Raw genomic sequence first — 13,330 nt, 5'->3', positions numbered from 1 at the left:
ATTGCTTTTTGTTGATTTTTAAAGTGTCAGGGACTTATTTTTGTTTTTAAGACTAGAGCAGATGACACTACTTTTCACACTAATTTTCCGATTATCGGGCAATGTGCTCCTCTTTTGGTGTTTCGGTTTGAGATCTCAGAGGGGAGGGGATTCAGCATTCGCTTTATAACAGTATTGACGTGCCGTCCTGCTGAATGCAAAGGAGTCATTATTAATCCTAGCCTCTCACTCTGATTGTGGGTGAATCGCTTTAATTTGAATACTGACTCAGAAACTGCACAGACAACCAACTGTTGAATCATAATTTACACTTTATTGTAAGGAGGAACCAAAATATAAAACCCCTCAAGTAAGCAAGTTCACCCTCACCCCCCAAATCTTGGCTATCACCCAAGTGATGGCGGAATTTAACATTGTTTCTACCAACAGTGCCCATCTCTGGAAGTTTACAGGGGTTTGATGCAGGGTTGTTCTTCCAAGCACTGCAGCTGAAACATTCTGGAGTTGAATTCTGGTGGAGTTCCGTCACTTTCAGATTTGTGCTGTAACGTTTCTTGAGATTCTAACACCATCTCCCCACACTTCTGGAGACCTCAGGTCTGTAGCTTACCTTCTTATCCTTGAGGGTTTTCCACCTGTTTGAAACAGCCTGTCCTGCAATTAACCCCTTTACGCCAATGTAAAAACAATGACTGCAGATGCTGGTAACCAGAGTCGAGATTAGAGTGGTGCTGGAAAAGCACAGCAGTTCAGACAGCATTCAAGGAGCAGGAAAAATCAACGTTTCAGGCAAAAGCCCTTCATCAGGAATACAGGATTCCTGATGAAGGGCTTTTGCCCGAAATGTTGATTTTCCTGCTCCTTGTATGCCCTCTACACCAAGGCCTTCCTTCTACAGGCAGAATTAATTGTCCTTTTGTCACACAGTTATTAAACACCATTATCTCATCTGTCCAAAGAAACAGCTCATTGTTTTGCCTCCTTCTTCCCAGCGATAGTTAATGTATGTTATTTGTTAACTCCCTTGTAGCAGTTTCTCATTGGCCCTTTCGTTTCTTGGTCCAGAAAGTGTTATTGCTGACTCATGAAGTTATCAAAGTTCTGGAGTTTACAGGACCACACCACATTCCTGTCTGCCTCTTCCAGGAATAATGACTGCTCCTGAGATACTCGCAGTTCCTGACATTCCTTGGTATCCCCAAATACAATCCACATGTCAGTAAATCACTAGTACTGCCCTGACACCAGACAGTCACTGTTGGAACAGAAGGATTATGGGAAGAAAATACAGAAATCCGAAGTGCAAAGAGACTTGGGAATTCAAGTCCAGGATTTTCTCAAAGTAAACTTGCAGGTTGAGTCAGTAGTTAGGAAGGCAAATGCAATAATGGCATTTATTTTGACAGGACTTGAATACAAAAGCAGGGATGTACTTCTGAGACACTATAAGGCTCTGGTCAGGCCACATTTGCAGCATTGAGAGCAGTTTTGGGCCTCCTATTAGCAAGGATGTATTGGCCCAGGAGGGTGTTCAGAGGAGGTTCACGAGAATGGTCCCAGGAATGAAACGTTTAACATATGAGGAACTTTTGAGGACTCTGGGACTATATGGAGTTTAGAAGGATGAGGGGGGTTACAATTGAAACCTACAGGATATTGAACGGCCTGGACAGAGTGGATGTTGGGAAGATGTTTCCATTGTTAGGACAAAGTAGGACCCGAGAGTACAGCCTTAAGAAGAAAAGGAAGACCCTTTAGTTGGGAGATAAGGAAAACCTTCTTCAGCCAGAGAGTGGTGTATCTATGGAATTCACAGCCACAGAAGGCTGTGGAGGCCAGGTCATTGAGCAGATTTAAGATGGAGACAGAAATGTTCGAGAGTATCGAGGGGATCAAGGGTTCCGGGACGAATGGGCTTGAGAAAGTTAACAGCCACGATTGAATGGTGGAGTTGACTCAATGGGATGAATGGCCTAATTTCAGCTCCTATGGTCTTATGATATGCTGATGTGTGGAGGGGTGATGAGTGGGCAAAGAGATGAAGGGGGAGTAGAATGAAGGGGAAGCTGGATACAGCCACAAGGGTGAAAGAAATACAAGAACTGTACAATAAATGACAGAACTCTTAGGAGCACTGGCATGCAGAGGGATCTGGAAGTGGAAACAGAGGTGGGTATGGTGGTCAAGAAGGCACATAGGATGCTTGCCTTTCCTGGGTGTGAGAGTTGGCAAGTTACATTACAGCTATTTATTTCAACCACATTCGGAATATTGTATGCAGTTCTGGTCACCACGCTATCAGAAGGAACGTGGATGCTCTGGGAGAGGGTGCTTTCGTCAAGGGCTAATGTTGCGTAATAGGAGTAGGTGAATAAGTCTGTGTCAGTTACTCTTCAGAGGGTCAGTGTGCACATGTTGCGCCGAATGGTCTTTTCCACACTAGGGATTCTATGTTACTCAGAGGTTTTTTTATTCCCCAGAGTGAAAAGAACAACAACAAAAGGGCACAGGTTCAAGGCAAGAGGAGGGCAGTCCACAGGAGAAGTGGAGGGGAAGATTTTTCACACAGAGGGTTGATGGGTGGTGGAAGGAGGCATCATGGCAACGTTTAAGGTGTATCTTGATAGACACATGAACGCGAGATGAACAGAAGGATAGAAACCGCACATGGGCAATAAATAGCAGGTCCAAGTGAAAATTAAGAATTGGCACAGGCTTGACAGGGGTGCCTAAACCAAATAAGAATGGCTTGTGACTGTGTTGTACTGATACAGGTTTTCCCCACTATCCAAAAGGGGAGCGTTCCTATGAAACCTTTCATAAGGCAAAATAGCGTAAAGCGAAGAAGCAATGAACATTAATTCATTTATATCGTATATACTCAAGTAATAGTCAAATTTTTGACTACTTTTTAAGGTTAAATTTAGGGGGTCGACTGTTACTTGGATACTACTTGAGGGGCTGAAATTCATGCCTGTCAAGATTCATACCGTATCATAAGCAGAAGCTCAACTGATGAATAAAGCAAAAAAAATTATGGTAATTCTGAAAACTGAGTGGAACATACAGACAACAGACTGGAAGACAGGAACAGAGCCGAACAACCGACAGACTGCAGAGCTGGAGTGGAACATGACGGCCATCACACTGTCTCACAAACATGGGTCGGTTGTCTATGAAGAACTAGGGTCGACTTTTCCATGATCAGACTACTTTTCACAACACTTGCAAGAAAAAGAAATCAAACACGTCCAATTCGCCATGCATGGAGAACAGGAAATAAAGTAAAGAATTTTTTTTTTTTTTAAAAAAGAGATTTCCAGCATTCATACACAACTATACATGTGCACATGTCCATTTAAATACTGGGTAGGTTGATTCTTTGGAAGATGACAATCGCAAAGAAATTAAGCTTTTCAACAAAATGCTGGATTTGGTAAAATGATTAATTAGTATGCCCACTCCCCTCCCTGCATCACATCACTGGGCAAGACAAAACCCCAGGATCTAAATAACATACCTACATACACACACACACAATCCTACCCATTTTACGTGCAATTACCTCAAATCACATTTCTAAAACATAACCATAGAGGTTTACACAGGCTCTCGTACACAATATTGCCTGTGACCTTCTACAGCGCTGTGAAGTGCTGCAAATCCCATGATGACAGTATTTCATATCCAATGTGTTAAATCACATTGTATATTTTATAAAAAAATATATCTATGCATTATACACAATTTAACATCGGAACAGTTCAGTCAGATGGTACAGCCTGCCCTCCTACATGGATTATAGAAGGTGTATGGAGGATTAGATAGTGATTCTAATAGAAATTATGTTTGTTTTAGGAATGGGAGTGATTGTGGCTCCAGGCTAATGGCGATCCGCCTTATCCCCCGGGTTCCCCCTCAGCCCAGCCCTGTACCTGGTAGAGTGAAGCCGCGGGTAGCTCCAGGCTCACGGTCCAGCACAGCACCGAGTGCAGCCTCTCCTCCAGCTTGTGTTCCGCCGGACTTTACCCCCCGCCGCCGCCGCTCCTCCACCTCCCGCCGCCGAAGTAGCCGCGGGCGCCGACTCTCTCTCCTCCACCGCCGACATTTTTAATTTGTTTTCTCGTTCACCCGGTAACCGTCACCTCCCCCTTCCCGGGCCCCGGGAATTATACACAAATAAACAATAAACCCCACCGGGGACTGTCTTCTTTTCTTCACAACTTTTGTTTGAAAAGTTCTGACTTTAATTTGAAATGCATTTTAAAGGTATTTTCTGAGGTAAACGATGCCTGTCTGCCCCCTCCCTCCGTCAGAAACCGCCCGCTGAGTCGATGAGAAAACCGCAGCCTCGCGCCGCCATCTTTGTTTTTCTTCTTCTTTCCGTCTCCTCCTTCAGTGACGCACGTCATCCACGCTCCGCCCAATCAGAGCGCACCTTACTCCACCTGACCAATGGCGACCGGTGCCGGTTGTTACTGACAGAGTTTGTGTCCAATTGCCAATTTGGGATAAAAAAGGCGGGAGTCACAATTTTTTTCCCCTGTGACTCCCGCCTTTTTTATCCCAAATTGGCAATTGGACACAAATGTGCAGTTTGAAAGAGAGAAGGCAAAATTAGATGTAATGGTGTTACAGTTAAATAAAGGGCAATAAGGGAGGAACTGTCAAAAATTGACTGGAAGCAGAGCCTAGTGGGGAAGACAGTAAAGCAACAAATGGCAGGAATTTCTGGGTGTAATTGAGGACACAGTACAGCGGTTCATCCCCCCAAAAAATAAAGATTATCGGGCATCGGGCAGCGGGCGGGGGGGGGGGGGGGGGGGGGGGGGGAGGGAGGGAAGAAGACTGCCATGGCTGACAAAGGAAGTCAGGAAATGTATCAACGAAAAAGAGAGCCTATAAAGTGGCCAAGACCATTGGGAAATCAGAAGCTTGGGAAGACTACAAAAACAAACAGAAGATAACAAAGAGAGAAATAAGGAAGGAGAGGATCAAATATGAAGGTAAGCGGACCAGTAATGTTAGAAATGATAGTAAAAGTTTTTTTGCAATACATAAGAAACAAACCAGAGGCAGAAGTAGAAATTGGGCTGCTCCAAATTGATGCAGGAAGGTTAGTGATGGGAGATAAGAAAATAGCTGAAGAACTTAATAAATACTTTGTGTCAGTTTTCACAGTGGAAGACATGAGTAATATCCTTCCAATTAAGGAGCGTTAAGGAGCAGAATTGAGTATGGTAGCCATTACAAAAAAAGAAAGTGCTCGAAAAGCTAATAGGTCTAAAAATTGAGAAATCTCCTGGCCCTGATGGCTGCAGCCTAGCGTTCTGATGGAGGTGATTGAAGAATTAGCAGAGATGTTGGTTGTAATCTTTCAAAAATCACTGCAGTCAGGGAAAGTCCCAGATGATCGGAAAATCACTGTTGTAAGTCCTTTGTTCAAGAAAGGATCAAGACAAAAGCTGGAAAATTATACGCCGATTAGCCTAACCTCAGTTGTAGATAAAATTCTAAAATCTATCGTTAAGGATGAGATTTCGAAATTCTTGGAAGTGCATGGTTGGATTAAAATAAGTCAGCATGGATTTAGTAAGGGGAAGTCATGCCTGACAAACTTGAAGAGTTAACAAGAAGGTTAGACTTGGGAAACCCAGAGGATGTCATCTACCGAGATTTCCAAAAGGCCTTTGATAAGGTGCCTCATAGGAGGCAGCTGAGTAAAGTGAGGATCCATGGTATTCGAGTTGAGCTACTGGCATGGATTGAGGATAGGCTGCCCGAGAGAAGGCAGAGAGTTGGGATAAAAGGTTCTTTTTCGGAATGGCAGCTGGTGACAAGTGGTGTCCCGCAGGGCTCAGTGTTGGTGCTGCAGCTGTTCACTTTATATATTAATGATCTGGATAAAGGGACTGGGGGCATTCCCACGAAGTTCGCTGATGATACAAAGTTAGGCAGACAGGCAGGTAGTTCTGAGGAGGTGGGTTGGCTGCAGAAAGATTTGGACAGTTTAGGAGTGTGGTCCAGGAAATGGCTGATGAAATTCAATGTAAGCAAATGTGAGGTCTTACAGTTCGGAAAAAAGAATACAGCATGGACTATTTTCTAATCATTGAGAAAATTCATAAAGCCAAAGTATAAAGGGATCTGGGACTGCTAGTCCAGGATTCTCTAAAGTTTGACTTGCGGGTTGTGTCCGTGCTTAAGAAAGCAAATATAATGTTGTCATTTATCTCAAGAGAGTTGGAATGTAAAAGCAGCGATGTGCTACTGAGACTTGGAGCTCTGGTGAGGCTCCATTTAGAATACTGTGTCCAATTTTGGGCCCCACACCTCAGTAAGGACATAGTGGCACTGGAGCGTGCCCAGCGGAGATTCACACGATGGTCGCTGGTATCATAGGCCTAACAGACGATGAACAGCTGAGGATCCTGGAATTATATTCATCAGAATTTAGAAGGTTGAGGGGAGATCTAATAGAAACTTCCAAGATAGTGCATGGCTTAAAAAGTGTGGATGCTGATAAGTTTTTTTCCATGAGGCAGGGAGACTAGGACCCATGGGCACAGCCTGATAATTAGAGGGGGTCAATTTAGAATGGAAATGAGGAGACATTTCTTCAGCCAGAGAGTGGTGGGCCTGTGGAATTCATTGCCATGGAGCGCAGTGGAGACCGGGTCATTAAATGTCTTCAAGGCAGAGATTGATAAATTCTTGGTATCTCAATGGGGAGAGTATGGTAAGTGGAGTTGAAATGCCCGTCAGCCATGATTAAATGGCGGAGTGGACTTATGGCCTTACTTCCACTCCTGTGTCTTATGGTCTTAAGGAAGAGCTCTTTGCTATTCACTTTACCTCCACTCCTAATGATTTTATAAATCTTAGTAAGGTCACCCCTCAACCCCCTACACTCCAAAGAAGACAGTCCCAACCTTTCCTTATAACTCAAACTCTCCAGTCCTGGCAACATCCTGGTAAATCTTTATGGAACCCTCTCTAATAGTATTCTTCCTATCACAGAGCCACCAACACTGTACTCAGTACCCAGAAAGTGGCCTCATCAACATCCTGTACAACCTCAGCATGATGTCCCAACTTCTGAACTCAATAGGATGGACAGTGAAGGCAATGGTGCGAAATGCCTTCTTTACCACCTGTCTACCAGTGATGCAACTTTCAAAGAACTATATACCTGAACCCCCTAACTCCACCCCCCTCCCCCGCCAAAGTGTCTCTGTTCTACAACACAACCCAGGGACCTACCATTAACTATACATAGCAAAGCTGAAAATTCTTCGCCTGAAGCCCACTGAAGACGTTACCCAATAGGTAACGAAACGTCTGGAAATGAACCTTGCAGCTCAGCAAGCAAACCTACATCCAAAACCTCAACATGAGCTACAAATCTTCTCAAAACTCACTATGTCCAGCCCTTCCTTGTTTAGCAAAATGCAACCTCTCACTTTTATTCATACCCCTCTCATAGGCGCACACACACATACACCCCACAACACACTCACAGGCATAAACTCCATCACACTCACACTTCACTCTTACGCACGCACTCAAACACAAACTCACATATACACATACACACACACAAAACTCTATGGAGTGAATTTGTATTGGCAGAATTATATTTGCAGATACTTTCAATTTTGCTCAAAAAGCACACAATCTGCAGGCAGTCAATCCATGCATTATTTTATAAATTCCTACTTTGGAAACAGAACCAGTCTGATTCAAGATTGGAATACTGACAGACTCGAAAATCACATCTTTAATACATTGTCTGAGCTGAGATGTCACTTTTTTTTATAAAACATTAAGTCATCTCGAGAACGTGACTTTAAAGATGTTCTGGGATTTACATATTAATGAATCAAAACCTGCAACCCATTCTAAAAGATGAAAGACAACAACAATCTAGGTTTGTTCAATATATTCTATCAGTCGCATGACACTGTGATCTTTTGCTATACAATCGGTGTATTATTCCCCGGCCAACAGCTACCCGATGAAGGAGCAGCACTCTGAAAGTTAGTGCTTCCAAACAAACCTGTTGGATTATAACCTGGTGTTGTGTGATTTTTAACTTTATCTACCCCAGTCCAACATCGACACCTCCACACCATTTTCAGTGAACGCAGCCCACATCTCCCGCTGCTGCCAGTAAACTATACAATGCTGATCAAACGGTGCAGTACCTGCACTTCTGAAAAATTTACAACTTCTAACGATACTAGCTACTCATTCACTGCTCCATCTGATACATGACATTGGAAACTTAGTGCAGGAGGCTGAAATGAAATGAGCAGCTTGAAACCAAAAACCTCTTGGAGCTCAAAGCCTTCAATGAGAGTCTGAGCCCGGTGATAAGTTCAGGTAAGCTTTATTGTGACCCAACGTTGTTACAGCTTCAGATCCCTCCCAGCATAAAGGTGTAGAAAAAGTAGCTGCTTTTTAAATAGCTCAAGGTCGAAGCGTGCACCCCCACCCCACACCCCCTCACCTTCTTTACTATGGTCACCACCGAGTTGTCAGTTTGTAATTGGATCCTTGGTACAGCCTTAACTGTAGGAAGTATTGCCTCACTCAGCAATTTCAACCCATACCTTGTAAACAAGTAAGTCTTTCCCCACTCAATGACCGGTGACAGTGGTGGGCAATGAAGAGTCAACCATGCTGTTGTGGGTCTGGAGTTACGTGTAGGCCAGACCGGGTAAAGGATGCAGCTGGGACAACTGAGTGAATCCTTCCCTATAACAGCAGTTTCCTTCCCTAAAAAGGGATGTGAGTGAATCAGATGGGTGATGTCCCCCCAAACAATCATTTCTTCATGAGGTTCTGAACTCCAGATTTCTGACCGAAATCCAATTCCACCATCTGCCACGGCAGGATTCTAACCTGGCAGTCCCCGGAACTGGGTTGATAGTCCAGTCAATAAGGCAATTGACTATCCCTCCTTTAATCCCCATGCGATGGCACATGAACTCGCTTGTGCCTCCGCAGATGGGAAGCGCGGGTAAAGCCCTTCTCACACTGAGAGCAGGTGAACTGCCTTTCCCCAGTGTGCACCTGCCGGTGGGCCAGCAGGATGGAAGAATTGCTGAAGGCCTTCCCACACTTAGTGCAGAAGAACGGCCTCTCTCCGGTGTGCCCCTGCCTGTGGGCCAGCAGGGTGGAGGCCTGGGTAAAGCCCTTCCCACACTCGGGGCAGCTGAAGAGCCTCTCCCCTGTGTGGACCCGCTGGTGCCTCACCAGGTCAGAGGAATTGCTGAAGGCCTTCCCGCATTCGGGGCAGCTGAAGGGCCTCTCCCTGGCGTGGACCCGCTGGTGCCTCACCAGGTCGGAGGCATAGCTGAAGCCCTTCCCGCTCTCGGGGCATGTGAATGGCCTCTCCCCAGTATGACTGCGCTGATGAGTCTCCAGGATAGAAGTGACACGGAAGCCTTTTCCGCAGATGCCACACTTCCACGGTTTCTGCACGGGGCAGGATCCATTGGGTTTCTCCATGGCCGAAGCTTCAGCTGCATACAAAAGCATGTACAGCCCCTCCCTGCCGTGAATTTCCCTTTCCAGGCCGTATAACTGCTTCAGGTTCCACAATCAGTGCGCTGCAACAGTAGGGTCTCTCATCCAGTCCCATTGATGCTGAAGACGTGCTCCAACAGGAACCAAAAGGCTTTGCTCCTTCTCACAGAATCACAGTCAAAAATTGTTGCAGTCCTGGTGGATTGAGTGACTGTCGGACATTGACGTCGAAGTGAGGACTGCAGAAGCTGGAGAGTCAGAGTTGAACAGTGCGGCGCTGGAAAAGTACAACAGGTCCGGCAGCATCCGAGGAGCAGGAAAGTTGATTTTTCGGGCATCAGCCCTTCATCTGTTGATTTCGAAACTTCCGTTTTCAGATCATCAAATGCTTTGTAAAAAGAGATTACAAAAGTCATGACTGTCAGTGCAAGGTAGAAATTCAGAACAAGCAATTCTACTTTCTGCAGAACATTCTTTTCTTTTGTTATTCCACACTGAAAATTGAAAGCACCATCCCACTCTCTCTCTCCCCCTTTGTTCTCACACCGCTCTAACTAATTTTCCTGAAGGTGCTGATTCAGGATCTTACAGGGGCAGAACAGCAAAAACTTCAAGACTAACATCTCTCTGAATTTTGGATAACTCCACTGCTGAGAGTGAGCAGGTCTGATTTTGGGAAGCTGAAAAAATAGTGTCAGTTCAGGGTGAACCTGCAATGCAAGTTCTTGAGGAACAACCAGACATAAAGTGGTTAACATCCCTGGAAAGGAGAGAGCAAAATGAGACATCAAAGGCGTTAACACCGACACCAGGGAGAAACTGAACATACAGATGTGGCAAGCCAGAGTCAGAGATATACAGCATGGAAACAGTCCAACTCGTCGATGCCAACCAGATATTCTAAATTAATCTAGACCCATTTGCCAGCATTTGGCCCATATCCCTCTCAACCCTTCCATTTTATAGTTCCATCCAGATGCCTTTCAAATGTCATAATTGTACAAGCATCCACCATTTCCTCTGGCAGCTCATTCCTTACACGCACCACTCTCTTAATGAAAGAGTGAATTTAGCACAGTGAATCCATCTTACCCATAGTGCCCAGGGATGTGTAGGTTAAGTTAGCACAGCCAATCCATGCTAACCTGCACATCCCTGGACACTACGGGTAAATTAGCACAGCCAATCCACCCTAACCTGCACATCCCTGGGCACTATGGGTAAATTAGCACAGCCAATCCACCCTAACCTGCACATCCCTCGACGATATGGGGAACTGAACACTGCCAATCCACCTGAACCCATCCAAAACAGAACATTATGGGTCATTTAACATGGCGAATCCACCCCAACCTGGACAAAGTTACATATAACATAATAAAAGGTTACAGTCCAACAAGTTTATTTCGAAAGCACCGGCTTTTGGAGTGCTGCGTCTTATTCAGTTGGTTGTGGAGTACAAGATCATAAGACACAGAATTTATGGAAAAACATTACAGTGTCCGGCCACTGAAATTATATACTGAACAAACCTGGATTGTTAAGTCTTTCATCTTTTAGAATGGGTTGCAGGTATCAATAATATGCAAGTCCCAGAACTTCCTATCAGGCTCCTTCTCCAGATAACTTAAGCTTTTATAAGAAAAGGTGACATCTCAGCTCAGATAATGCATGAAAGGAGTGAGGTCAGAGTCTGTCTGTATCCCAATCTTGAGTCAGCCTGCTTCGATTTGCAAAGTGAAATTTACAAAATATTACATGTATTGGCTGCCTGCATTGACTGCCAGCACATTGTGCACTTAGAGTTATACAGTCATAGATGGACAGCATCATCCATGTCATAGATGGACAGTCCAACTCATCCATGACGACGAGATATCCCAACCCAATCAAGTCCCACCTGCCAGCAACTTGCCCATATCCCTCCAAACTCTTCCAATTCATATGCCCATCCAGACTAGCCTCCACCACTTCCTCTGGCGGCTCATTCCATACACATACCACTCCCTGAGTGAAGAAGTTGCCTCTTAGGTCTCTTTCACCCTAAACCTATGCCCTCTAGTTCTGGACTCCCCCACCCCAGGGGAAAGATTTTGTCCATTTATCCTATCCAAGCCCCTCATGATTTTATCAATATCTGCAAGATCACCCCTTAGCCTCTGACACTCCAGGGAAAACAGCCCGAGCCTATTCAACCTCTCCCTATAGCTCAAATCTTCCAATCCTAGCAATATCCTTGTAAATCTTTTCTGAACCCTTTCAAGTTTCACAACATCTTTCTGATAGGAAGGAGACCAGAATTGCATGTAATATTCCAACAGTAGCCTAACCAATGTCCTGTGCATTCCTGAAGAAGGGCTAATGCCCGAAACGTCGATTCTCCTGTTCCCTAAATGCTGCCTGACCTGCTGCGCTTTTCCAGCAACACATTTCCATCAATGTCCTGTGCAGCCGCAACATGACCTCCCAATTCCTGTCCTCAATACCCTGACCATTAAAGGAAAGCAGACCAAATGCCTTCTTCACTATCTAATCACTATCCTATTCTTCACTACCTGCGACTCCACTTTCAAGGAGCTATGAAACTGCACTCCAAGATCTCTTTTTTTCAGCAACACTCTCTAGGACCTTGCCATTAAGTATATAAGTACTGCTAAGATTTGCTTTCCCAAAATGCAGCACATCACATTTATCTGAATTAAACTCCATCTACCACTTCTCAGCCCATTGGCCCATCTGATCAAGATCTCGTTGTAATCTGAGGTAACCTTCTTCGCTGTCCACTACACCTCCAGTTTTAGTGTCATCAGCAAACTTATAGCTATACCTCTTATGCTTACATCCAAATCATTTATATAAATGATGAAAAGTAGTGGACCCAGCATAGATCCTTGTGGCACTCTACTGGTCACAAGCCTCCTGTCTGAAAAACAACCCTCCACCACCACCTTCTACCTTTGAGCCAGTTCTGTATCCAAATGGTAAGTTCTCCCTGTATTCCATGAGATCTAACCTTGCTCACCAGTCTCCCATGGGGAACCTTGTCGAACACCTTACTGAAGTCCATATAGATCACATCTATTCTCTGCCCTCATCAGTTCCCTTCGTTAGTTCTTCAAAAAAACTCATTCAAGTTTGTGAGACATGATTTCCCACACATAAAGCCATGTTGACTTTCCCTAATTAGTTCTTGCCTTTCCAATACATGTATATCTTGTCCCTCGATGGATTCCCTCCGACAATACCGACGCCTGGCTCACTGGTCTATAGTTCCGTGGCTTGTCTTTACCACCTTTCTTTAACAGTGGCACAACGTTAATCAACCTCCAGTCTTCCAACACATCACCTGTGACTATCAATGATACAAATATCTCAGCAAGAGCCCCAGCAATCACTTCTCTAGATTCCCACAGAGTTCTAGGGTACACTTGATCAGCTCCTGGGAATTTATCCACTTTTATTCATTTCAAGGCATCCAGCACTTGCTCCTCTGTAATATGGACATTTTTCAAGATGTCACCATCTATTTCCCTACATTCTATATCTTCCATGTCCTTTTCCACAGTAAACTCTGATGCAAAATACCCGTTTAGTATCTCCCCCACCTCCAGCGGTTCCACACAAAGGCCAGCTTACTGATCTTTGAGGGGCCCTATTCTCTCCCTACTTATTCTTTTGTCCTTAACGTATTTGTAAAAATCCTTTGGATTCCCCTTAACTCTAGATGCCAAAGCTATCTCATGTCCCCTCGTTTCCCCTCCTGGATTTCTCTCTTAAGTATACTCCTACTCCCTTT

The 13,330-nt window shown here is 44.6% G+C and overlaps 1 protein-coding gene across 1 annotated transcript in view; it reads right to left on the bottom strand.

Annotated features, from left to right (window-relative positions):
• LOC148143086 (uncharacterized) overlaps positions 1–13,330 on the bottom strand; it is a 260,306-nt gene that overhangs the window by 50,490 nt on the left and 196,486 nt on the right. Inside the window, exon 7 of the mRNA XM_087973994.1 lies at positions 8,989–9,412. Within this exon, the coding sequence (XP_087830120.1) occupies positions 8,989–9,412 (424 nt within the window). The remainder of the gene's footprint in view (positions 1–8,988; positions 9,413–13,330) is intronic.

The sequence above is a fragment of the Chiloscyllium plagiosum genome, unplaced genomic scaffold, assembly GCF_037043375.1.
Source record: "Chiloscyllium plagiosum isolate Xiang-an unplaced genomic scaffold, Cpla_swu_hap1 HiC_scaffold_27, whole genome shotgun sequence".
NCBI lineage: Eukaryota > Metazoa > Chordata > Chondrichthyes > Orectolobiformes > Hemiscylliidae > Chiloscyllium > Chiloscyllium plagiosum.
Note: the sequence above shows the minus strand (reverse complement) of the source record. Positions and strands in the feature narration are given on the sequence as shown.